The 25,016-nt window shown below is 43.8% G+C and overlaps 2 protein-coding genes across 2 annotated transcripts in view; both read right to left on the reverse strand.

Annotated features, from left to right (window-relative positions):
* Positions 1–636: 636 nt before the first annotated feature.
* On the reverse strand, positions 637–1,365 carry GJD3 (gap junction protein, delta 3, 31.9kDa). The gene has a single exon (XM_010585713.1). It carries the CDS (start codon positions 1,363–1,365, stop codon positions 637–639), a length of 729 nt encoding a protein of 242 aa, XP_010584015.1.
* A 4,302-nt stretch (positions 1,366–5,667) lies between these two features.
* TOP2A (topoisomerase (DNA) II alpha 170kDa) overlaps positions 5,668–25,016 on the reverse strand; it is a 19,710-nt gene continuing 361 nt past the window's right edge. Inside the window, exons 2-35 of the mRNA XM_010585567.1 lie at positions 24,777–24,923; positions 24,505–24,595; positions 23,965–24,028; positions 23,302–23,447; positions 22,824–22,921; positions 22,294–22,506; positions 21,915–22,088; positions 21,607–21,708; positions 20,973–21,110; positions 20,657–20,795; positions 20,221–20,378; positions 19,668–19,793; positions 19,099–19,209; positions 18,900–19,005; positions 18,139–18,248; positions 17,286–17,378; positions 16,691–16,805; positions 16,251–16,372; positions 15,530–15,678; positions 14,583–14,814; positions 14,320–14,454; positions 13,995–14,195; positions 13,229–13,424; positions 11,877–11,968; positions 11,140–11,286; positions 10,961–11,044; positions 10,136–10,333; positions 9,082–9,187; positions 8,642–8,782; positions 8,065–8,215; positions 7,863–7,924; positions 7,417–7,536; positions 6,121–6,344; positions 5,668–5,817 (exon numbers count right to left, since the gene is read on the reverse strand). Coding sequence (XP_010583869.1) covers positions 5,668–5,817; positions 6,121–6,344; positions 7,417–7,536; positions 7,863–7,924; positions 8,065–8,215; positions 8,642–8,782; positions 9,082–9,187; positions 10,136–10,333; positions 10,961–11,044; positions 11,140–11,286; positions 11,877–11,968; positions 13,229–13,424; positions 13,995–14,195; positions 14,320–14,454; positions 14,583–14,814; positions 15,530–15,678; positions 16,251–16,372; positions 16,691–16,805; positions 17,286–17,378; positions 18,139–18,248; positions 18,900–19,005; positions 19,099–19,209; positions 19,668–19,793; positions 20,221–20,378; positions 20,657–20,795; positions 20,973–21,110; positions 21,607–21,708; positions 21,915–22,088; positions 22,294–22,506; positions 22,824–22,921; positions 23,302–23,447; positions 23,965–24,028; positions 24,505–24,595; positions 24,777–24,923 — 4,641 coding nt within the window. The remainder of the gene's footprint in view (positions 5,818–6,120; positions 6,345–7,416; positions 7,537–7,862; positions 7,925–8,064; positions 8,216–8,641; positions 8,783–9,081; positions 9,188–10,135; positions 10,334–10,960; positions 11,045–11,139; positions 11,287–11,876; positions 11,969–13,228; positions 13,425–13,994; positions 14,196–14,319; positions 14,455–14,582; positions 14,815–15,529; positions 15,679–16,250; positions 16,373–16,690; positions 16,806–17,285; positions 17,379–18,138; positions 18,249–18,899; positions 19,006–19,098; positions 19,210–19,667; positions 19,794–20,220; positions 20,379–20,656; positions 20,796–20,972; positions 21,111–21,606; positions 21,709–21,914; positions 22,089–22,293; positions 22,507–22,823; positions 22,922–23,301; positions 23,448–23,964; positions 24,029–24,504; positions 24,596–24,776; positions 24,924–25,016) is intronic.

The raw sequence follows: 25,016 nt of genomic DNA on the forward strand, positions 1-25,016 counted from the left end.
AGAATAAAGTTTATTTATTCTAGTGCCTGGCTCGTTCTTGCTGCGGGGGTCACCGGGGCGTGCCTGGGGAGGTGGGGGGGTGGCATGGTCAGGGCTGCAGCACCCTGAGTCCTGGGGGGTTCTTTGCTGCGGGGGGGGCACCCCAGGACCCCTCTCACCATCTGCCCTCCTTGGCTCTGGCTATCCCCAAAGGCTGGGTTGGGGCAGAACCTGTTGGGGTCCCCCCAGCACCCCCAAAGCTCTGCCCTTCTCAGCCCTGATGCTGCGGTCACATCCCCCATGCCGGGGCCAGCCCTGGCCTACAGAGCCCCAGTGCATTCGTGACACGCTTGGCATGGGGTGTGGGGGCAGCAGTGGGGCCCCCCCCCATACCGGTCTGGGGGGCAGTGGGGGTCGGGGCGTCCCAGCTGCTGCGCAGGGATGGGACCTATTTGTCTTCCTTTTGTCCATATTTTTTTTTCCAGCAGCTGCCGGGTGAGGCCCGACCACCACCCACAACAGGAACCGGAGGCGCCGGGGCACGGCACAGCCCTGCTTCCCCGGCACGGCGAGGGCTGGGGCAGGATGAGCCCGCTGGGCACCGGCCGGGCTGAGCACAGCCACAGCTCGTGCCAGCGATGGTGGCCCTGGGGCCGGCTACACAGTCAGGTCCCCCCGCGGTGGGGGTCCGGTGGGGCAGCGCGGCTCCTCCGTGGCCCCCGCCGGCTGCCCGGGGGCCGGTCCCCGCTCCTGCGGCCGGTGGCAGCACCCAGCCCGGGGCGGGGGACCCTTGCGCAGGAGGTGGGCGAGCTCGGCCAAGCTGAGCAGCGCCGAGATCAGCCCCACCACGAAGTAGAAGTGGATGAAGACGGTTTTCTCGGTGGGGCGGGAGACGAAGCAGTCGACGCGGTGCGGGCAGGGCCGGCGGCGGCAGACGAAGAGCGGCTGCACCCTGAAGCCGTAGAGCAGCGATTGCCCCAGCAGGAACCCCAGCTCGGCCGCGATGCGTGCCACCACGCTGCCCACGTAGAAGGGCTGGAGGCGACGGGCGCGCTGGCCGGCGGCCCCCCCGTGCCCCGGCTTGGCCGCCTGGTGCACAGCGAAGATGACGAAGAGAGCTGCGGGGGCTGAGAGCACGACGATGTGGAAGACGAGGAAGCGGTAGTGGGAGATGGGGAAGGCGGCATCGTAGCACACCGGTTTGCAGCCTGGCTGCTGCGTGTTGCAGACGAACTCCTCCTGCTCGTCCTCGAAGACGTCGCTGCCCACGGTGGCCAGGACCAGGATGCGGAAGAGGAGCATCACCACCAGCCAGAACCGCCCCACCATGGGCGAGTGCTCCTGCACCGCGTCCAGCAGCGAGCTCAGGAAGCCCCACTCGCCCATGGCTGTGCTGCGGGAGCGGGGTCAGCGCTGGAGGGGGGGACTCCGTGCCCACGAGAATGGATCCCAGCGGGCAGCACGGCCCCTCCAGATCACCATCCTCCATGACAATCCCAAATGCATCGCACCAGCCCCGCTCCCAGGAGGGTGCCCTGGCAGTGCCAGCCCAGCTCACCCCTGTCACGAGTGTCCCTAGGTGTCTGCTGTGCTCCAGGACTCCCTCCCCCAGAGATGGGTCCAAGGACACCAGCTGGGGCAAGACCAGCAGGTTCCCCATCCCTTGTCCCTCCCCCGGATCCCCCCAAGCCCCCCCACAGCCCCAGCCTGGTGAGGGTCAGCCCCGGTACCTGCGGAGGCTGCGGTCCACGGTGTGCCAGCACGGCTGGTGCCGGCTGTCCGGGACTGTCCGGTCCCTTGTCCAGCTGGGATGGGATGACGGTCCCGCAGCCACGCCTGGAGTCCTTTTAAAGAGACAGAGCAGCCACAGGGGCGCCTCGAGGGGAGGGAAGGGCTCAGCTCTGCCCGGGGAGGGGGGGGGGCCCTCAAGAACAAAGCCTGCCCCTGCCCCAGGGCCAGCAGCTGCCCAGGGCACAGGTTGGTGCAACAGGCAGCGGCTCCCTCCCCTCGATATGCAGATCTGCCCTTGTGCCTTGGCTTCCCCAAACTCTCAGGATACCAAACCACAGCACTCGGCCCCCAAAAGGCCCCCCCAGCCCTGGCATCGCCTCCCTGGCCTCGGCAGAACTCGCGTGCGTGGGCTGCATTCGACCGTGCTGCGACAGCTCCTGCCCCGCGGTCTTGCCTGAGGCCACACTCTCCCCTGTGGGGCCGGGGGGCTGTGCCCGGGGGATGCTCAGGATTGGCACCAGCCCTCTCTGCTCCGTGACACTGTGCCCGGGCTGTCGGGGACATGGAGGGTCCCACGGACCGTCCCGGGCTGCCCCAGCTCTGGCACGTACTGGCAGACAGAGCTGCGCCGGCCGACGGGAGGCCATGCTGCCGGGCAGCTGCTTTTCAAAGCGCCGCGATGCTCTGCAAGAAATCCTCTGTGGTACAGCCAGGGCTCCTGCCAGCCCGGGCAAGTGCCGATGGCCTTTGCCTGAGGTTCCCTTTCTGGTAACGGGAGCAGAGCCCTGCCTGATGCAGGTCACCCTCAGGCCCTCCTCACCCTTCGGGGACGTGCAATACCCATGGTGGGTTGATGCCCGATGCCCCACAGCTCAGCTCCTCTCTAGCAGTGCTCAGTGTCCCCAACGTCCTGGTCAGGGAGATCTTGTGATGGAGACAATCCTGGTGTAGATAAACTGTGGTGCAGAGAGAGAGAGAGTGTGTGTGTGTGTACTCATGGCTCACAGAGCTCTATATATACATTTGGGTGATGCTGGGGTTACGGGAGCAGCTACAATCCCAGCCCGGAGCAGCCCGCATGGCGCGGCCATGGCCTCGCCATTTGCTGTGCAAGTCATAACAACCGATTCTCCGGACATGCTTGCAGCAAGGAGAGCTGTAAATAGCACAGCCCCTCGGCAGGGACGCGCCGGAGACGCTCTCCAGAGCCCGGCAGTGGAAAATCTGACAGCGCTTTCCACACTTGACTGGGTTCCAGCAAAGCACCTCGGTGGCACCGATAGTGCCTGCACCCGACCGCTGCGCCATGGCTGGTGGGGCACGGGGGGAGCCCCAGGCTTTGCCAGTTGGTCCCGCAGCCACACAGCTCCCTGTGTGCAGTGAATCACCAGCCTGGGACATGGGGGAGGCAGGTGTTGCAGGTGGGTCCTGCTCATCCCCCGGTGCCACCCCAGGAGCCACCGCCTGCTCCCCGTGCCCGCCGGCACGATGGCAGCCCCGCACCAACCCTACGCTGCGCCTTTCAGCCATGTGCATGATGCTCTTGGGGCCCCGGGGTGCTGAGCACCCAGGTGCAGGGACACAGGACAGCGCAGCTCATCCCCCAGGGCTTCATTAGTGACCCTGATCCCTCCTCCTGTGGACACCCCACACGCTGACCCCCCCCATTTCTGCCAGGAGCAGCTGGAGCAGAGCCCACTGCATGCCCCCCAGCAGACAGGCAGCCCCCCAGGGATGCAACTCCAGCCCAGAGAGGCGATTTAGCACAAACCCATCACTCGCAAATAAAACTCTCCAGCCCAGGAGCGCTGAGCACGTTGGAAGCTTCAGCCACTGTTCACTCGTGGCTGCTGGCTGCAGAAGCAGAACCTGGCGCAGACGGTGTGCGCGGGCAGACATTGGGTGCCACACGGGTGTTCACAGGAATTTGGAAACCTCAGCTGTGGAGCCGAGGTAGCAGGTCCAGCCAGTGGTTTTTGCAAAGCCACGGCGTCGACAGTGAGGAACTGGCAGGGAAACAGTGCGGGCAGCACCCGAGCCAGCTGCAGGCACTGCCTCAGGCAGGGTCCAGGGCTTGGGGGCAGCAAATGTTGAACCCACTCCCACCCAGGAGCTGTCCCTAGGACAGGCAGGACATCAGTGGGGTTTTCACCGGCCTTTGGCAGCTCCTGCTGAGCAACCAAGGGACTTCCAGCTGACTTCCACCTGAACCGCAGGTGGCTGAGTGGGAAGCAGAAGAGACACCATTTCAGTGGACCTTGTCAGCAAAGCATGATGGAGCTCCTTTCCGTGGCTCCAAGCCACGGTGACCACCTACACCAACCCTACACACAGACCAGTGCTTTGCAGTGGTGAAGCAGAGGGCTTGGCGCAAGCTTTGCCATGGTCATTTCCATAACAATGCCAAAATTGGCTAAATCAGCACTGGAAATGGTTAAGACAATGGAGATGACCCATTTAGAGCAGTCTTGGCAGCAGAGGGTGGGAGCTGATGGCCTCTTGCTCCTGAGAAAGTCAGAGCTTCACGTACTTGCCCTCAACAAAGACAAGCCCGTGGCTTTGGAGAGCGGGCGCAAGGGAAAACCAAGGGAACAGGCAGCTGAGGACAACTTTTTATTGAGGAAAGCTTGAGTAAAAACACTTTTATTACATAAATATTAAAAAGGACAAACTCAGGACAGCAAGAAAACCACAGAAAATATTTACATAGACAGTCAAGAAATAGTGCTATAGAAATGGCTCTATGAAAAGCAAAACACGACTAGATAAATACTCCAGTGAAGTACTTCTAAGGGGAAGAGGAAGATGACACTTCCCTGCTTCTGCTGAGGAACCCAAGCACTGGAAGGTCTGACCACCCAGTGGCCCTGAGGTGACAAACAGGCCTCACCTCGCAGGGGACTGCACTCATCATGCAGGCTGGCGTGCAGAAGCTGAGGGGAAGTTCTTTGTCCCCAGGAACAAACGGGGAGAAGCTTCATGCTGCTGAGCAGCCGCTCTGCACAACAGCCTTTTCCAGTGCCAAGTATGGCAGCAGAGAAGCTCAGCATGGTGGAACCTGCTGCTTTCCAACGCATGCATTGGAATAAACGACCGGCTTTCTTGCAAGTTCGCACAGATCCAAAGATCCTTGGATGGCGAATGTCTGTCCTGCCTCTGTCGTCCTCTCCAAGAGCCTGTGTCACTCAGCTGGCACGGCAGAGACATCCGTTTCGCTCTAACAGCACAAGGCCTTGGCAGCCACAAGCATCTCTTACCTGAAGATGACCTCTGGGCTGAACTAGCTGAACACGGGGTTTCTTGGCAGCCGGACAGAAGATAAAACTGCCAACACTGAGCACAGTGTGGAGACAAGTCTGCACAAACCTCCCTTACTTAATCTGAATTTAAAAAACCAAAGGCTAAAACTCAACATGGCAGAGGTTGAGCAACAAGGGCCTGCACAGACATAAAGGACTGCAAAAGAGAAAGAAAAACACTAGCATGGAGTTCTAACTGCCTACACCTCACAGGTCTCTACAGCTGTGGAGTTAAAAGCTTACACATTTTATTACTTTTTAAGATATCTAAAGAGAAAGGTATCTATGTGAGAGAGTATTTTAAAGGATTTTATATGTTCTAAAGGTCTACTTTAACATTAAAATGACCACAAAGTTTCAAAAGATTCCAGCTAGCTAATGGGTCAGAGGGAAGCGCATCAGCACTAACTGGACGCATGGCTCCAGTGTTCACGAGAAAGGAGTGGGGGGGTATTTCTGTTTAAACAAATCTAAGTTATTTAAAACCAAGAAAAATAGATCTGTATTCATTTGTAACAAACATTTTTTACCAACTTAAAATCAGTGAAAAGATTTCCCAGTCTGAGATGTTGTTCTTTGGTGAGAGCTTCTCAAGAGCTCTACTGAACACTAGTTTGTAGATAGGTTTGGATCGGCAGTTTAAAATCTTCATAAAAATTCAAAACATATCGTCTTCATCAGACGACTCCAAGTACCGGACAGGCTTTTTGACACGTTCAGGCCTGGTATGGGGCACGGCTGCTATGGGGCTGCCCGCACCAGCAGTTGAAACAACAGTAAAGCTATCGTTGTCTTCCCGCTTGGATTTCTAGAGGGAAAGCATAGTCAAGAAGTGAATCATGAACCTGAGCATAAACAGGGAACGCTCAATTAGCATAAAACACACCAGTGTGTCACAGGTAAGGCGATTGTTCAGACTGATGAGACCAAACCCACAATCTGGGATAAGTACGTGTGCCCGACCCCCCTTTCTCACCCACCTTCCCCCCACCCAGTGATAAAGACGGGTGTGGCAGAGGGGGTTCTACCCCTACCACGCTTTTTCTGCCAGAATAACCGACACCACGCTCCGTGGTACCCCCTCGGCTCTAACGGGTGGCAGAGTACAAACCTTTGCTGCGACTGATTTGGAAGGCTTTGAGCCAAAATCTGAATCTGAATCCGAATCCAAAAAGCTTGGCTGCCTTTTGCTAACTTTCAACCCCTTGGTCTGGCCATGCTTCTTGTCACCCGCTGCTCTAGCGTCAGAATCCAAGGATCCCTCCACCACTGTCTTCTTGGATTTAGGTGCAGCCTTTTTCTTGGCTAGAATATCCATGATGGACGGCTGGTTATCTGAAACAGAACTCTGTGTTTAAAGCCTTGTTTTGCTGCTTCTCTTCTCATTCGCAGTTTGTGAATTACGTCCAACACAAATATGGCTCTGCACTATACTGCAAGGTCAGCACACAGGTCGTCTTATTTTGAAGCATGGTTTTCTAGAAAGACTGCTTTTTACCAAGATTATGAGAAATGAGGTTGTTTATCTGCTTAGTTCCACTACATTTAGAGGATCAAATTAAAATGTACCCAAAGCAATTTACAGACTATTTCAGATTGAAAAGTCCCAAACTCTCAAGGCTGTGTGACCAATCTTATACCTTCAAAACTTTTGCACAGGAAGGGAATGAATTTCCCGTCTATACTAAACAGTTACTTGTGGAGTTCTTTCTTACCTATATTTTGACATTTTGTTAACAGCATCTTGAAGTATGTCTCCAAGTTAAGCTGAAATGAGCAGGCCATTTCTGAATGATAATAGGCTTTCTCAATTTAGAAGTGGAAGAAACAGCTATTTTGCTGTGAAGTAACATACTATTTTACTGATGGGATCAAAACCAGCTAGTGATGGAATATGCAAAACAGCTTTCAAAGTTTGACAAAGACTCTGGGCGGTTAAGTTTAAAAAAACCTGAGTCAAATGCTGTAGATTTATGAGGTCGAGCTAGCACTAAATAGATCAAGCTACCCCAAAGAAGCTTTTCTTCTTCCTGGGAAGCAAGCTACCAAGTAGCTTTCTTCCCAAAAAGACATGAAGTAGAACATTGACTGCAAGACACAAATTCCACTCGGATTATTTCTGCCAAGTATTACATAGCACTGTAGGAAGCATTCACTTTTCCTGTTCCCAAACTAAAATTCACTCCCTTCAAGCATGTCTGAGATGAACTAGAACATGGTATCTTTGGAAACAGATGACTTTAAAAATGACAACAACTAGGCAACCTTTGCCACAAACCTCAGACCTTTTCTGAAATGAAAACTCAAGTTATTCAGGCCTCTGAATGCCTAGCAAAATCACTCAGATTTGTTTCCCACAGGAATAATAATTGTTAACTAAAAATGATCTTACTAAACTTCGCCTTACCCTTAGTGGCCCTGGCCTTCTTAGCTGCAGCGGGTATTTTAGATACGGCCTTACTGCGAGACACAGAGACAGAAGGAGCTGCAGGAGCTTGACTCACATTTTCATTAGCAACATCCTGGACTTGAACTGAACAAAGAAAGCAGAAGGTAAGCCTGAAAAAGTCAAATTATCTACTCTGCCTATAAACATTAGAGCAGAAGGAAATAGTTTTGATCCACTTTATAAAAAGAACAACTGTTAAAACTGGTTTAATCACAATTTCAAGTCAGAAACAGACAAAAGGTCTGGTGCACTGAAACCAACTTGTACCCTAGCATCAAAGTTTCTTTGCAAGACCTTGTGAGTAACGTCTGGCCTTTGTCAGTGTTAAGCACTGATGAGAGTGCCCAGTGTGCTCTCATGGGGTTTTAGGAAAATCAACAAGGTTTAGAAGGTCTTGTACTCACCAGGGATAGCGTTTTGCACTGGCTTTTTCTTCGGAGCTTTAGCTGCTCTTTCAGTGGTTCCCCTAGAATAGAAACCCCAAGTATTTTTTCAACTTATGATGCACTAAATAGGTGCATTGAAGAAAAAGAGCTATTAATTTCTATATAGCATTAACACCAGAAGCACAACTAATTTCCAGTGACTATGTGGAGAAATACTCACTTTGGAGCAGCTTTGGGCTTGGGAGGAGGTTTTTCTTTTGAGTTTGTATCCGATTCAGTGTTGCCTTCACTGTCACCCTGAAATTCAGACTCCTCATCTGAGCTAGAGAGATTTGCGTCTGAGTCGGAACTGATTATGTTCTTGACTTTGGCTGATGAAACGACACAGATGTATTATTTTACATATTTGGCAATATGCAGCTCAGTTTTTTCAATGTTTTAACTGCAGTTATTAAAAAAACAAAGATCTGAATAAAAACAAGCAGATATTGAGACTGCCAGTGAGAAGACTCCAAATCACAAGTGCATTCTGTGCTCACTTACCAACAACGCATTTGATTTTCCAAGACAACTGTGTAATCAAAACCAATAACCTTATTTTTCTAGTCGCCCATTTCTGCTTTTCTTTGAAAAGCATTGTGAAAATCTGCTCAAATGGTAGAAATATTTAGTTGTTATATACAGTAAAATAAAAACTATTTCTGACCAAGATCGCAGACTCTGGGAGCTCTCTAAATAGTCTGTTCAACTTTCTCCTCCACAGACCGCCCCTCTTCTGCATTTGTGTCGTCACTCACCTACTGCTTGACGAACCAATCTCTCTCTTTGAGGAGGTGCTTCAAAATCAAACTCTGAATCAGACCCTGAGTCAGACCACGGGTTTCGTTTCTTCATTTTCTTTAATGGCTTAAATGGTAGAGTGGCCTGTCTCTTAGCACCTGAAAAACATTGAGAAGCAGGATGAACCAGCAAACTTCCATGTGTACTTCAGGCTCAGCACTTCAAGCACACCTTAGAAATACATCACTAAATTCAGAGGATCCTGGCTTAAACATGGAAGAGAAATAGTAATCTATCCCACTTGACAGTTATCCAGGATCACTTTCTCTCTCACCTAGTTTTTCCAAAAATACTGATCTGAGATGTTACTCACCACCTTCAGGAAGAGGTCAGATAACCAAATTTACAACCCTTCCCCTTACTTTCCATTGATGGAATAACACATAAAAGCATTTACCTTGCTCAGTATTGAGCTTCTGTACTAATCTCTGCTTAAGGCCTGAAAACTCTTTGTCTCCTGATGTGTTTTCTTCCTGATTCTCATCAAATTCATTTTTTTCACTCTGAAGGTACAAGCAGATATCAGATAGCGAGTCAGCTCACACAATTAGAAGAGGCACACAGAGTAATGTAGAAAGGAGATGCTTATTTTAGACATATGAAAGTCAGTGATAGAAGAAATCTCAGTTTGTCAAACAAACTGCGTGTAAAATTGATTACAGCCAAGTAAATCATACTTGATCTGTCCCCAGATCAGGTGACTTAAAATGCAAAATCCAACATTAACAAAAACAGGAACTTTGTCCCCACTCCTGAGAGCGCTTTTGTACTGCCTTTGTGTGCTGATGGTATGGCTCTAGGGTGTGTTGAGGATGCAGAATTGAACAGGGTGGGTTAAAAACAACAATGCAAGTTATGTGGAAAAACTGTTAGATGGAACCATCTGTAGGAAAGGAGCAATATGTCTGGCTTACAGGTCAAAACAGGTGAGAGGATATTTTAATCTTCTATGTTGCAAATGGCTGAACAGCATAATTTCAACTAGCCCTATAAAAAGAGTTAAATCTTCTTTATCTCCTTGATATCAAGAACAATACTGTCATTAAGTGGCTGAAGGCATTACTGGAAATGCAAAGGCTGTTCAAGAGAAGTAAATTTACTAGCTGTATTTCCTGCCTGCTAGAGGATTTATAAAATTCCCAAGACACCTAGAACAACCTTACTTGCATCTGCCTTTTCATTTCTAAGCTACCAACCCATCTCTGACATTGAGATACATGCTCTTGCCAAAAGATTTCCCTCTAAGCCGTCTCCTGATACGTTAATGAATCTGTTCTCTGTTAGACTGAGAAACATTCATTTCCAGTGTTCCCCACGTCCTAATATTCTGTCCCTCTCCCTGAAGAGCTGCTTCATCAGGAGAAGTTCAGCTAACAAAAACTTGCCTTTCTTTAGGACTGTATTGAAGAGGATGTAAAGAAAGCTTAAGCATTTGGAATGTTCCTTTTTACCTTTATTTTCTTTTTAGTTCTCTTCTCTGCCTCTGCCTTCATCTCTGCAGTTATCTGAGGAACAACCCTTATGCCATGAGGTGATGGCATTACTTCTGACAGTTGTGCCTTCTTCACTTTCGTTTTTGCTCCTTTCACCTTTAAAGGTTTACCAACATGACCTGCAATCTCATCCTGAACTTGCTTGGCTTCCACCACCTGCAGAGGTGAGCATAAAAGAATACAACCATGAGAATACAGAAGAAAATATACTACTGAAAAAAACCACTATCACAGCCCTTGCAGTAAAGCACTCTATACTTGCTGATAGATTTCCTACCATCAGTTTAAATGAAGCTTCCCACTCTGCTACAGGTTTGCTCATTTTCAAGGAATGATTTAAGCCAGAGCTGTAGTTTGGCTACTTGGAGCATAAGAAGAGACACAGGCAGTGACCAGGCATGTTGGTGCACAGACACCTGCCCACAATTAAGGTTCTGTTCAGTGAAGTCCAGTTCCTCCCTCACCTTTTCAGTGTTGAAAAAGCCCTTTGATCTACATCTCTTCAGATTATAACCTAGTACTGGTTTTCTCTCAAGCCCTTCTCACTACTCCGACTGGTAATTGAACACCTTCCAATGGCCACCTTGGTGTTTTGACTTCCTGGCCCAAAGCAGTGCTAGTCCTATCCAAACTAGGAAGGTGAAGAAAGCTTTCATTCTCCTCAATGAGTGCAAGACATAGGAGTTATCATTTTTTGTTTCCTTGTTATGACAAAAAAAGTCAATGTAGAGCTGTGGATAAGACTACAAGGGAGTCGGTCATCTGTACAGAAGATTGACATACATCAAGTTCTTCAACAAAGACAGCAAGGTCTTCCTTCCACAGATCAGAGGGACTCTTGCACTTAAGGTTTTCCAGCTCCTTTTCCTAAAGGGAATCACAGTTGATAATCAGTCACATATTTTAATCCACTATCAAAAAAATATATAACAATGCTTTTATAAGAAAAGGAAGGAACATACTTTCTTATCTCTCTGCTTACAGAGCTCATCTTTCTTCTCTTTAGTCAGATACCAAAGGGGCATGTTCAGCAGATAGTTGAAGTCTGGTCCGGTAGCTGCAGCTGATTCTTTGTCACTCTCCTCCTCCTCCTCCTGCTCCTGCTCTTCCTGAATGTGGATTTAAAACAAACATTGTCAACAAATATATTGATGTACCAGGATAGGGCTACTGATCAAATTTGGACTGCATCACAGGTACTCCATGTCCTTATGGTGTCCTAGGCTCTTCTAGAACTATTCAGAAATGGATAAAGTTACGTTTCACAAAGCCTCAGCAAGTATCACACAAAGGAATCAATCGGAAAAAACAATTCTCCAAATCTCTTTTGCTTTACTCTGTTTGGCCTCTCTGTCTTGATAGTCCAGATTTTCTCCTTAGGCTACTTAAAACTGTCATCTTCCTCACAGCCCTTCCACAACCGTGTCCCACAGGTGGAAGGAAACCCTTAAGGAAGAGCAGAAATTGCTGTGGCAAGAGGACTTGACCCAACAGACTCAAACCTGAATGACTAGGTTGCAGTGCCTTCTGAACAAGACACTGAATTTTTGCTTGTCTTATATTTCCTGTCACAGACATACCAGACACGCAAATGAATCCTACAAATTGAAAAGTAACTTGGGCTTCTTCATACGAATTACAAAGCTTCAGAGATAGGGGCCAGTTTGGATATATTTAGAGAGGATGACTGAAGTGTTACCTTGTTTTGTGATTCCTTCCAAGTCTTCACTGGATCAGATTCATATCCTCTCTGGATAAGAACTTGAATCAACTCTTTCTTGGGTTTGTTTTCTGTAAACAGACATTTCAGGATTGTCAGTTAGTGACCATTACCAATTACTGTTAGGAAAGACAGATGAGCTTTAAATTTTGGATCCCGTGGTTCTAGCAGCTCAGCATCCTATTGGGCTCTAAAATAGCCTTTCCTCATTAGAGGTAGGACATGTGGAAGAGCCTGAAATAATAATTACAGTTAGACCACTGTAAATATTTTTCTTCATTTCTATATATGAATTTCCTCTGCCCTAAGTAGTTTTTGAACTTGGAAAAAAACCAGGTGTGATGGTATCAAAAAGGTTTCACGATAATAGGCGGGCAGGTGGAGGAAAAAAAACCCCGATAGCACTCAAAGGCTTTGGTATAGCTTGCATCTCATTAGACATCACCTGGGAAATTTATGCTGTAAGTACCCCAACCGGTGGAAATGCTTCAGCTGGAATTTGTCGCTTTTTAAGATATCAGAAGCAATCAACCACGAGACACATACACAAATGAAACCAGCTCTGTCAGCCTTGGAACTACTCATTACAAAAATCCAAGAAAATGCATTTTGGGGGGAATTATTTCTCTTCCTGAGTCAAGTCAAACAGACACAGGCTGTTGGGATTATTGGGCTGCCTTCAGACACAAACCACAAAGCATCTTATGACACTTTGTCTAGCTGCATCCTTGATGAATGCAAGTGAAATACAAACTGCCTTTTAGACTGAGGTGGAAAAGTTGATTGAAAAATTTGAATGCTGGGAACAAAGATCTGTTTCTTTTTCTAGCTCATGATTCTCAGATGCTGCTAACTTCTTAGAGTATCTTCTAAATTTGAAACCCCAACCCACTGAGAACATGATTTGGAATATTTTTGCAGAGGTTCACAAAGATAACACAGAGGGACACAGGTTCTTAAGAAGTATGCATTTAAACAGAAGACACTACCCTTTTCTAACCCCACCAGTACTTAACTCTTATTTCTACTGAGTCAGAAATAGGTAGGAATTATTGCTAAACTATTAAAAAAAAATTCTACTCTCAAAATAGAGTCAAACACACAGTAAGAAAGCTGTACGAATATCCCATTTTGATTAACATGTGCATAATGCTCTATAGACCAAGGATACTCTGTGAAGCATTTTCTTCTTGTGTGTTACTGGAACAGAAAGATAAGCTCTGGTGTAGTTTGTTAAAAGCCAGTCCGGGGCTGAGGGGGTGCTGACAGAACTCAAGGGAACACCTACTTCTCCCAGTTTCACAGACCGAGTAACCAAGAACAATGCATACCGATCACAATTTTGCCATCTATTTTCTCCAGGATGAAACGAGCCTGGTTGCTCAGTTTTGCAGACTCGGCACCTAGCATTCCAATAAGCCATTCTTTTCTCAGACTGTAATATCGAAGCCTGAGTTCAAAGAACTCTTTAAGAATATCCTGGGGAGAGTCGTACTTCTTGAGAAAGCCGACATGGTCAAAAAGAACCTAGATGAAAGAACCCAAGCATTATGATGATAAAACTGATTTCCAAAAGCACTGAAAATTAGCTATAACACAGATGTGATAGCACAATTGAATTATTAGCCAACAAATTATAAAACCGTAGCATTGTTTTAGAAATTACTTCAGTTTGCAAGCTTGGCAGCAGAGACAATTTTAGAATTTCAAAGTTCTTGAAAACACATAGTAGGGTTAAGGTTACTTGAATCTTAAAGCTATCTGCAGGATAAACATTTGCATCAAGCTTCACACTTGTCAGAATCCAGACATTCAATAGCGGTGCTGTTGTCACAACAAAGGTCTCTGTAAACTGTGTGATTTCAGATCACTTTGACTCCTTCAGGCAAAACCATACCACTGGGGCCAGTTCCCAAGCCAGTCTCTTGACCTTTTGAAGGTATATTTAGAAAGCTGATTTAAAACCAGTAACAGCAGAAAAATTGAAGTGAATAGGTTACTGGAAAAGAGTATTTTTTGTTACACACAGCAACCCCAGCTGTCCACACAGTCTTTGAGTTAAACCAAAAACTTTCTTCAGCAAAATCTATTACATACCATGGAGTTGCATGTTAAATTTGTTTGGAGTTTGAAGACCTTATGTAGCCCCACTGCTTTAGCTTCCGCTAGTTTTTCTTCAGTCATCTTCACTATAAACTTCACTGTCGTGTCTGTGTGATATTCTTTATAGTCTGTGATTAGTGGGGGTGTCTTCTCAGTCCCATTTAACATTGGCTCCAGAACTTGCTCTTTATAAGTCTGACAAAAGAATCGAAGTCAGGCTCATGTTTTCCACAGAGATTAAAAGCTCCAAAACCCACTAATCACTTTTTGCTTTACAGGGCAAACTATACATTCCCAGGGCAAATTCACTGTTTATTACCTGTGTCCATGTTCTGACAGGCAGCTCAGTGATCTCAATGGTTGTAGAATCAAGGATGGACACTTCACCGCTTATCACATACTGATTAGGTCCCAACTCGTCTATTGTGCCTTTGAAATTTTTGTAACTAGGAAGCTAAGCAGAAAAGGACACTGGATTCAGTTTTGTGTTGATGCTTCTGTTTTTAAGCACTTGCATGAAATGCTCCAGTATGTGCTAAATAAACTAACAGGCAAGACATTGTTTTTAAATACATTATTTACCATTGGCAATGGCTCTTCTCCATCCATCAGACGACGGATATTATTCACAACTTCCCTGATATCAAAGTTGGGGATCTTACAGGACCAACCAGTACCAATCCCTTCTGCCCCATTTATCAGCACCATTGGAATGATAGGCATATACCATTCCGGCTCCACACGTTGATTGTCATCATATAGGAACCTCAGGATATTGTCATCCATTGGTGGGAACAGCAACCGTGCTAGTGGGCTAGAACGAAAAAGAGAATTTAAGCCCAAATCCTTGTTACAGAACAGTGACCACCATGCAAAAAGAACCCCCCAGAAAACAAACAAAAGATGTAAATCAAGTTTATTCCTATCAGCCAGCCTTAGCCATAGAGCCTGGGTGCCTATGTTAGGAAACTAGGCTTCCAGAGTACACTCAAAACAGAGATGCATCTTCAACGATCTCACTGATCTCTACAGGTTCCACTGACTATATGGGACCCTAAAATCGTACTTTTACATATGTAAATTAGATGTTTAATGTCTGGGAAGGCTTCAGTTCTCTGTATACCTTGCTTTAGTACAATCATACATGTGCTGAACTAACAGATTTGATCAAGTTCAACCTGAATGACCATTGGGCCATAGAGACCGCAGCACTGTACACTTTCAGATACTAGAACTTCATTCTCCCAAATCAAGTTCATTTTTTATTATCCTACCCAAATTTCTCCCTTTGTTTTCGTTCCCATTTCCATATTCTCGGCTATACCTTTCTGTTCTCTGGGATGATAACCAAGTTTACATATCTGAATCTAGGATCCAAATTTCACTTCAATTGTTGCTATTCTGAGTATGCAAGTAGTCCAAAGTTTTAAAGGGACAAAGTAAATTTATTTTTCATTTTAGATGCTGTCAAATTGAGTCCTGTAGCATGCTAAGAACATTTAAGACAACATGAAATCTTTAATGCTGACCTGAGCATTGTAAAGATGTATCGAGGGCTGGCAGAGTCTTTCCCACCATGCAGCCTTGTGCCAAACTGACCAATAGGCTGTAGCAAGTTGAGGTTGTTACTGCCCACAAAGTTCTGAGCTAAGTTAATAATAGTCATCATCAGTGATGCCTGCAATAGAGGAAGGTTTAAAGCTAAAAATGCAGAATTCTTCACTGAATGGACAAAGTTAAAGGCAAAATTCTCACCAAGAACAGAATTGATACAGAGGATAAACTCAACTAATAAAATGCTGGAGGAAACCCTCACTGAAAGCACTCCCCAAGACCCTCTAGTCTGGATGACTAGATATATTCCAGTCACCCACCATATATTGCTATGTACCTGTTCTTGAAACCTCCAATGAAAGATTCTATCAGTCTCCCAAGAGAAGCTTGTTAGCAAGCACAAGAAGTGCTAAACTTCTCCTATTAACATCTGCCTAAATCTATCACAAATAAAGCAGGTTTTTCCCTGTTCTATATTTTGATTGAAATATACTCCCATAAAGTCTAGGTAGGACAGGCAGACTGACCATGAAATTAATATTGAAGTATTAGCAGCAGATATACAGCCACTTTGCTTTAGCTTTTATACTCAAACACCTAATCCTGCTTTAGAGACATCTTAACTGCCAAGTCAACAGACGGGCTTTTTTGCCTTTAATTTAAAAAGCATTTTGCACAACTAGGCCAGGTTCTTACTTCACCATGATGGTATGAAGACATCTCAGCTACAGAACCAGCCAGCTGAGCAACCTTCACCTCCCGCTTATCATTTCGTTTGAAACATGTGAAAAGAACTTTTCTTTGACCTGGCTTCAAACCTGTATAAAAAAGAAAAGACCTTGTGATTAGAACACACAATGTGTTTCAGTTAGCTTCTGCTCTGTAGAGACTGAGAACTACTTACACACCTAAAGATTCTGCATCAGGAGAGTAAGGTACTTGCAATAATATACTACAAAATGGACAAGACATTTAATCCAAAGATTAAAAAACTTGGGGCAGCAGAAAATGGACTTCAGAACACTGACCCTGAAAACTCAGCAGGTTCCCCCATTCTGATGATATGACATACACACACCCATTTAGTAAGTTCTGGGGAATGCACTATGCAGAATCACTATCTTGAAATAACTTACCATCAACCAGTGACGGGATTGATCTTTCATTATCTGAGTTTGAGAACAGCACTAACTCCTTGTTGATGAAGTCATTGTATGTCAGGTTACTAGTATTTTTCCCATATAGGTATTCCTAAGAAAAACAGGTGCAAAATTGTCTTGATTTTAACAAGGTCTAATCTGTTTTTTAGCTCATAGTTGGCTAGTTTCACTAAAACGGAAGCTCCTTGTAAGACTAGCTAAACACAGCTCAAAGGCTGACATTCTTAGCATGGCAAAGTGAAACATTGCTTCCCATGATGCAGGCCCATTTTTTGAGAAATAAAGTCTTCATACAATCCTGCTTGAGTTACCATTTCCCTATTGATAAAGTAATTTGAAAGGTAAGAGTTAAAAACGAATTTAACTGTTGGACAATTGACAATGAGGCCATGCTGACAAGATGAGAGAAGCTGCTGCTCTGCAAAATCTTGCAACATTTTAACTGTCCCGCAATGCAGTGACTGACTCACTGACTAGAAGCTGTGAGCAGCCCCAGCATACCAGAATGAAGCTGAGAACAGCCCCAGGGAGAGACAGGAAAGCAGTTTCCTTATATTCATAAACCTTTTACCTCTGGCAGACCATGCAGCTTCCGTTGTCTTCTGTCCTCCATGAAATTAGTCAGCCACTCCTTTCGCTCTTCTATCTTCTTCTTGCTAAAGGCCTGTATATTACAAAATGAAAAGTAACTCAATTCTAGGACATTCTGTGGTGTGCCCTATTGGACCACTTGAGAAAAAGAAAGCATACAGGAAGAGTTTACCCAGGAGAATAATGTGCTAAACAGGCTGACTTAATTGCCCAAGAAGCGCAATAAAAAGTTCTTGTAGCTAAACATATTTAAGAGCATAATTTCCACCAGTCTTTAGGAGACATGGTAGTTAGGTTTAAATGTATAGATTTTTAACACAATAACAGAAAACTAAAGCAGATTTGGGGGGAAATTAATATGTTGGGGAAAAACTTGTTTTTTGGCATTGCCTAATAGCTCAGAATACTTAAGAGTCAATGACTACTGCAGGTGAAGAAGTTCACAGAAGTGAGGACTGTTTTAATCCACTGGTGAAGCGTTTTACAAGAAAGTCTGGGGGAGAAAGGGAAGGCCTGACTTGGAAAAAATTGCAGCAGAATGTGCAGAAAAAGGTTAAAAGAATATTTACTATTGTGTCTGAAAATGCCAATTGGTTTGTAGTGATTAATTTGTTCTGAGCTATATTTAAAAACCATCATTAAAAGGGTACTCTTGGCCTGAGGTCTGTGGACAGATGTGCTTCTACTGGTTAGATTAAAGCTGTAGCCTTGGTAACAAAGAGATTGTCTCAAGCCCAAAGGCCTCTAAGAGCATTTTAAGAGAAAATACACAGCAATCTAAACAGTGGAATACCAAAGGTAGTAAGTCAGCAATTAAATCAAGTGTTAGTTACCAGGGTGATCGCAGCATCATCTTCAGGACCAGAATATTTAAAACCAATTCGATGTTTAGCCATATCCGCAAAGTATTCTTTAGCCTCCTTCGATGTGCTGGTACCCAAACCTGCAGAGACAGTACTAGTTAATCCTAATAACTTCTTGCTTAAATTAAGTTGCAGTTCAAAAATATTTTGCTATGCCTAGTTTCTGTGACACATCATATAAATGTACAGCGGGAAGATGACTTACTGAAAACTTAGGTTACTTTAAAAATCACAAGAATTACAGATAAGTGAGCAGTTGCATGTTGTACTTTTGGATTTTGTCTTTAACTCCCGTAGATATCTGAAATGATTAACTGCAAATTGGAAATGATTCCTCATCATCCATTGTTCTGCAGTTGGCAACTTTCTTGTTGGTATTAAGCAATTCTGGAGTAAGTACTTAGAGCTTACAATGCTAACAGTACACAAGGACTGTAGGGAAAATAGCACATAAAACTGAGCATAATTGCCTAAGAGGGCTGAAAGAATGGTTACCTACAATATTGTAGTTCCACTTTGAGAGATTTTATTGAGATTTTATCCAGTTAGAGGTTATTGTTTCTGGACTTCTATATTTTATTTTATGTTGCATGTATTTGTAACAAGAATATCTTTAGGAGGGAAGAGACACCCGGTCCAAACCCTTTCTGCAAAAGCAGGGCTAACTGAATTTAATCATGAATGCTCTTACTTGGATTATTTAATTTCACCATACTAAGTCTTCTACAAACCTTTATAGTACTTGATTTTCCATGAATTGTAGTTCTGTGTACTGTTTTTCCATTCTTCAAATTCAGGAATGCTGTAGAATGCAATTTCTTCTTTGTTTTTAGAGGCCTACAATGAACAAATATTTTAACTGTGAAATGAAAGACAGATTTGGACCAATGGATCCTTACTCGTTCACCTTACCATCTACCCAACCCTTACCTTTATGATGGGAGTAATAAATTCCTCCAAAAAGTTGTGTCTTAGAAGAGATGGCCAGTTGTGATGGATGAAGTTAATCAGCAAACCTTTGATATGTGATCCATCCTGATCCTGATTTAAAAAGAAAAAAAAAAAGAGGACATATTTCATCAGGGGCATGATGGAATTGACAATTGTTAGCTTAATAGCAAATGATTCTATAATTCCAGCTGACCCTATTAACTTTCACTTCTAAAAAGGTGACCATGCGTTGTTTAACTACTGAAAATTAAGAGAAATTGAAAAGACACATTCTTGGTGAAAAAAGGTATCAAGGACTGGTCAAGGACCTTGAATCAGCAGACTGGAAAGACAGTATTTAGCTCTTTGGTGATGCCACTCCCCCCTCTACTTTATCTGTTTTGTTTTGTGGCTGAAAAGACACTATGACCCACTAAAATATAGAACGATAAAAAGAAACAGAGAGAATTAGGTACAACAATGGCAGTGGGAGAAAGGTAGTATATTCTTTTTTCCTCTGTATTCAAGTGTTTATTTTCCTCTCTGTTTTCAATTTTAGTGAACCTAACCTGATCTGTCATAATCATAATCTTTCCATAGCGAAGACTCTTTAAAGATTCTTCATCTTCATAGTTCTTTTTATATTGTAAACCCACAATCTTGATGATGTTGTTGATTTCAGCATTTTCCATAATCTGGAAAAGATCACACGGAATAAAAACTTGTCTTTCAGACTTAAAATGTAGCTCAAAAAAGTCTAAAATTATCCATAAGTATACTCTTGACTGAGCTTTGTCTTGTCAGTGTTTTTTTGCTGTTTAGAAACTTACGATTTCTAAACTGAAGCCTAACACTTAAATTATTCTAGATCATTCCAAACATTTTCTAGTCCACAGGACAAACACTATCCCTTCAGGCAAAACATCAAACAGGACTTAATCAATATTCCCACTTAACCAGCAAGGCAGGCTGAAGGTGAGACTAGACTCAGGCGTTAAATACATTACTCCTATGAGTTAGTGTTCCAGGGGTTCAGCTGTACTGACTCAGTTAAAACACATTGCATTACACAAAGCATACTGCACCTACTAACATGCAGGTTATAACGATTTTCCAACTAACCTGCTTATGAGAAGCTTCTCTGACGTTGAGTATTTTCCCACGAAGGGGAAATACTCCGTATTTGTCTCTACCAACCACTCCTAGACCAGAGACAGCCAGTGTTTTGGCCGAGTCTCCCTCAGTCAGGATAAGCGTACAATCTAAAGAATTCTTGCTGCCTTAAAAAAAAAAAATCAAGTCAATTTTCTAATTAAAAAGTGAAATCAAAGCCTGCATACTTACAAATAATAATAAATATCTTCTAACACATACAGGTTTTGTTGCACTGCACATAGTAAACAGGGATAAACATAGTAAGTGGGACTCTAAAATGGGGAAAAAAACTATAATTACAGGTTTCCTCATTTTTCCTTAGAAGACAATTCTTTCATTTGTCTAACAAACAAGTTTTAACTGTTTTGGAATGAATTGGTTACAAAGGATGTATAACACTTACCAGCATCATTGGCATCATCCAGCTTAGGAACACCCTTAATCTTAGTGTGTTTCACAGCCGAACATTTCTTATTCAGCTGGCTCTGAGCTTTAAATTTTACCCAGTTTAGGATACTTTCAACAATGCCACAGGCAACTGCCTGCAATACAAAAAATAACCCCAAACAATTGTGGGAAAAGCCTTAACAATGACAGAATTTTAAGTTACATATTTTTTCTTTAGTTCATGACATTACTTCAAAAGTATACATTTGCCACATTAAACATAAGATGCAGTTTTACGGACATCTTGATTATCCATGTATATCAGTACTTACACCCTTAATAAATTTTTCACTCAGTTTACATGTTGAGCCAAAGTTCTTTGCCTGCAGAGTCATGTTCTCCTTAGTCTGAGAGTCAAATGTTGGGTTTTCAATTAAGGCATTCACAAAAATCCACATGTGGTTCTTCACCTATAGTTAAATACAACATGCACCACACATTATACAGGCTCACCTCAGTAACAGCAGTGCATTCTGACATTTGCCTGTCAGAATTACACAGTGAGGAAAAGCTCAGTGATCACTGTATGTTTTTGAATTTTCCTAGATGTCTCGAAAGAATTTAGGACAGCTAATGAACATTCATGAACAATGTTATATGATTTGGGACACCAAGGAATCAGCAGCTCTCAGCCTAAATAGGTATTATCTAAGAAATACTGAGTTTTAGTGCATCTACACTGACTTAGAGTGTTCTGATTACAAAACACAGCAGCCAAACTAAGAGAAGATTGTTAGTTGGCTTCAACTGGACAGTATGAGACTTCTGTAATTAGCAATTTTATATATATTGTCTGTACAATGGAAATACATATTATTAATTAATGTACTAATGCATTAAGCTATAGTTACAATTTGCAATAATGCTAGAGTTGTGTTTCCCACTGGGGAAATTCTGACATTGTACCTGAAAAGGCTTCACTCCAACTCCATTTTTGTTCTTCTTTTTCACAACGTCAATGATTTTAGTCACAAGCTGGTCAGCTATATAATCAACGTGCCTGCCACCCTAAGGGAAAATGGGACCAAAGACCTGGTGGTAATTCCATTAAAAAAAAAAAAGTATGCTTATCTATTTAAAACTTTAAGCATAGTCTTTGCAACATTAAGCAACTAAGTATTTTTCACTAACATGTATACATTTGAAAATAGCTAAGAATATTGATGATGAAGAATATGGCATTAGCTTGTCTAAATAAACTAAAGAAGAGTTACCTTTGTAGTGGCAATGCTGTTGACAAAGCTAACTTGCTGGAAGCCTTTTTCACTTAAAGTCAAACACACTTCCCACCGAGAATTTACTTCCTCATGGATAACCTTAAGCGCATTACCAGTTTCATCTACTTTGTCCTTCAGATAGAGGTCCACATAACTGCGGAATCCTTTCACCTGCATACAGATGAAAGCAGATGACTCGTTTATAACAGCTCCTATAAATACTTAATTCATATCCTCCTGAAAAGTGGGCAGAGAAATCACTCATGCAAATTTTTCCTTTGCTATGTATAATGACATAAATTGCTTCAACAAAGTCTCACTGTTTAAATGGCAGGAGAAATACAGATATCACTGTTTCTTTTAAATGGTCACTTACAGGCAGCCTCTGTCCATTTAGGAAAACTTTGACATCCTTCGTGGATCCAGCAATATCATATGCTCTTCGAGACATTAGTGCTACAATGTCTTTATCAAGAATTGTCATTTTGAATTTTGACAGATCAGGTTGGAAAGTGACACATGTGTAATCTTCTCCATCAAAATATTTCAGTTTCATTTCACCAGCCTTTCCCATGTTGTCTGTCCAGGTCTGAGAAAAGGAGGTTTTGTGAGCTCCAAGTCTAACACACACGAGCAGCTAACTTAGTTTTTAAAAGCAGTAAGCTGATTTACGAGTTTTAAATACTTTCAAATTAAAAAAAATGCTGGTTAAAAACTAGATTCTGATCATGTCTGCTCATTTCATTATTCATTGGAATTACATTTTGTGGTACAGTAACTATGGGCCAAATTTATCCTAATCACGGTGCGCTGATCGCAAGTTATGCCTAGATTTTTGGAACAAAAACTTAGGGTCTTATTTGAAAATCTTGTGTATAATCTTACCAAAATAAGACGTGTTCATACCTGCTTGAATAACTTTTTGTATTCACGACATGCAGTTTCCACAGTAAATTTCGTGCTAAATATGTTGCACAGTTTGGCTCCATAACCATTTCGCCCACCTGGAATTAGAAGGAAAGCAGACTTGTGTTATTACCTTTGTTCAAAACCATCTAAAACAATTCCCAACTAACAGGAATTCAGCCACCTCAGCACAATCAAAGTACAACTGTCAATAAGCACCAATATCCTACAAACTCTGTACGCGACTATAAACCCATATTTAATTGGGATTAGTGTTCAAAGAGAATTTTTTCCTGTTCTTATGTTTGTACCATTATTATGATAAAATAGAGCATGGAGACTTCTCTCTGATGGACTTAGAACGCCACTTTTACATTGCACCAAGGACCCTCTCCCCCCCTCCCTTTAGTTCAGTTCACACATTTAAACCAATCAGGCTGCTCAAAAATACTAGCACATATTCGAGAGGCTTCCCTACCTGTGACTTTCTTCTCATTATCATCGTAGTTGCTGGATGTTAGTAGCTGTCCAAAGATAAGAGCAGGCACATAGACCTTTTCCACTTTGTGTTCAACAACTGGAATACCTTTCCCATTGTTCCATACACTGATTGTGTTATTCTCTCTAGGGGGAAAAAAAAACCAACATGTGTTTTTAAGGCTGCAAATGGCAGAGCTATGAAACAAGTAGTATACAAAAGCTCTGGGGAAAGGCCACCATTTCATCAAGGGCAAATGCTGTTCAGCGAGCGCAGAAACAGCCAGCAGAGGGAGGACAAGTCAACAAAAAACTTCTCAGATCTGCAGATACCATCTATAAAATGGATCACCAGACGTAAAAATCCTCTATCTATGCTCAATGACAGAACAAAAAGATTGAGAGGAAGAAAAGAGGCAAATGGCCACAACAGAAAACAACAACAAAAAAGCAGTCATTTCACAAGTCAGCACTCTGTAAGAGACCAAGGGACTAAACAAAGAAAAAGGCTTTCACAAGTAGTGAATTACAGTCGATCTAACTTGGATCGGCCACCTCGCAGAGCCCTCCAGTACTACACCAGCTTAGCAGACCAGCATCTGAGTGAGAAAATCTAATGCACTTGAGTTGGGAAGGCAATGAACAAAAATGAAATAAAACTTACACATCAATTGTAACTTTAATGCACGACATGCTTTTATCCCTCTGCTTGTTGTCTGCAGCATTGACTAGAATGAAAAAATTATTGTTATTATATTACATTCTCAATCAAGACAAAACCATTAACTATAAAGTGTCTCCAGTAGAATGAATGCAAAAATTCAACACAATGTGACTAATAATCATCTTGGTGTGCAAATATTTTGCAAGTTACAAAGAGGAGTACCACAAGTTAACATAAAAGGGACAATTTGGGGCTGAATTAAATTGATTTTGTAATAGCGTGCACCATGATCCTATGAGTGGCTTACTATTAAGTAGCACTAATGGAAGGACATTAGTATCCAATATTTTGAAGCACAATCAGCAAACACTGTACTCTGTGAACACCATCCATCAGATTACGTAATAGACATTACTTGGTCAACAACACAACCAGATAAAAGTACACTTGATAAGTTCTTATATTTAGTTCCAGTTTCTTAGACTTTCAGCACCCATTAATAACTCACCAACCATTGACTCAACAGACAGGTCACCTTACCTAGAATCTCATCAAAGATTTTGTATAAACCAGGCACAAAGGTCACATCTCTGCAGTTAAGGCCCACGTCCTCATCAAAAACCCACATTTGCTGAAAAGAAGGCAAGAAATACGTAAGCCCACAGGTACGCCTCCTCTTTTGTACCATCAGTTTGTAAGGCAGAGGTTTTGTGCTTTATAAACAGATGTTAATGACTTCTTGCCTGCACTGAGGAGTTCAGGCGGCTTAGCCCCACGACCCTCCCTTGGCCCGGCCCCCCCGCCCCCCGCACCTGGGTGACCAGCTCCACGGAGCCGATGTAGGTGTCGGGCCGGAGCAGGATGTGCTCCAGCTGCGTCTTCTTTTGGTAGATGTGCTCCACCGAGAGCTGCTTCTTGGTGCCATCGCCCTTGAGCACCCGGAGGTTCTCGTTCGCGGGCTGCTCGGGGGTGGGGGGGGAAGACAACGGCAGTGAGGAGCAGCGGGATCCGGGAGGTGAATTGGGGGGGCCCGAAGGCGGTCAAGTCGGGGG

Source organism: Haliaeetus leucocephalus, unplaced genomic scaffold (assembly GCF_000737465.1).
Source record: "Haliaeetus leucocephalus isolate CR32 unplaced genomic scaffold, Haliaeetus_leucocephalus-4.0 Scaffold110, whole genome shotgun sequence".
Lineage (NCBI taxonomy): Eukaryota > Metazoa > Chordata > Aves > Accipitriformes > Accipitridae > Haliaeetus > Haliaeetus leucocephalus.

Bases quoted from the DNA above. Each gene is read 5' to 3' on its own strand.
- GJD3 (XM_010585713.1), bottom strand. From the start codon at position 1,365: ATGGGCGAGTGGGGCTTCCTGAGCTCGCTGCTGGACGCGGTGCAGGAG.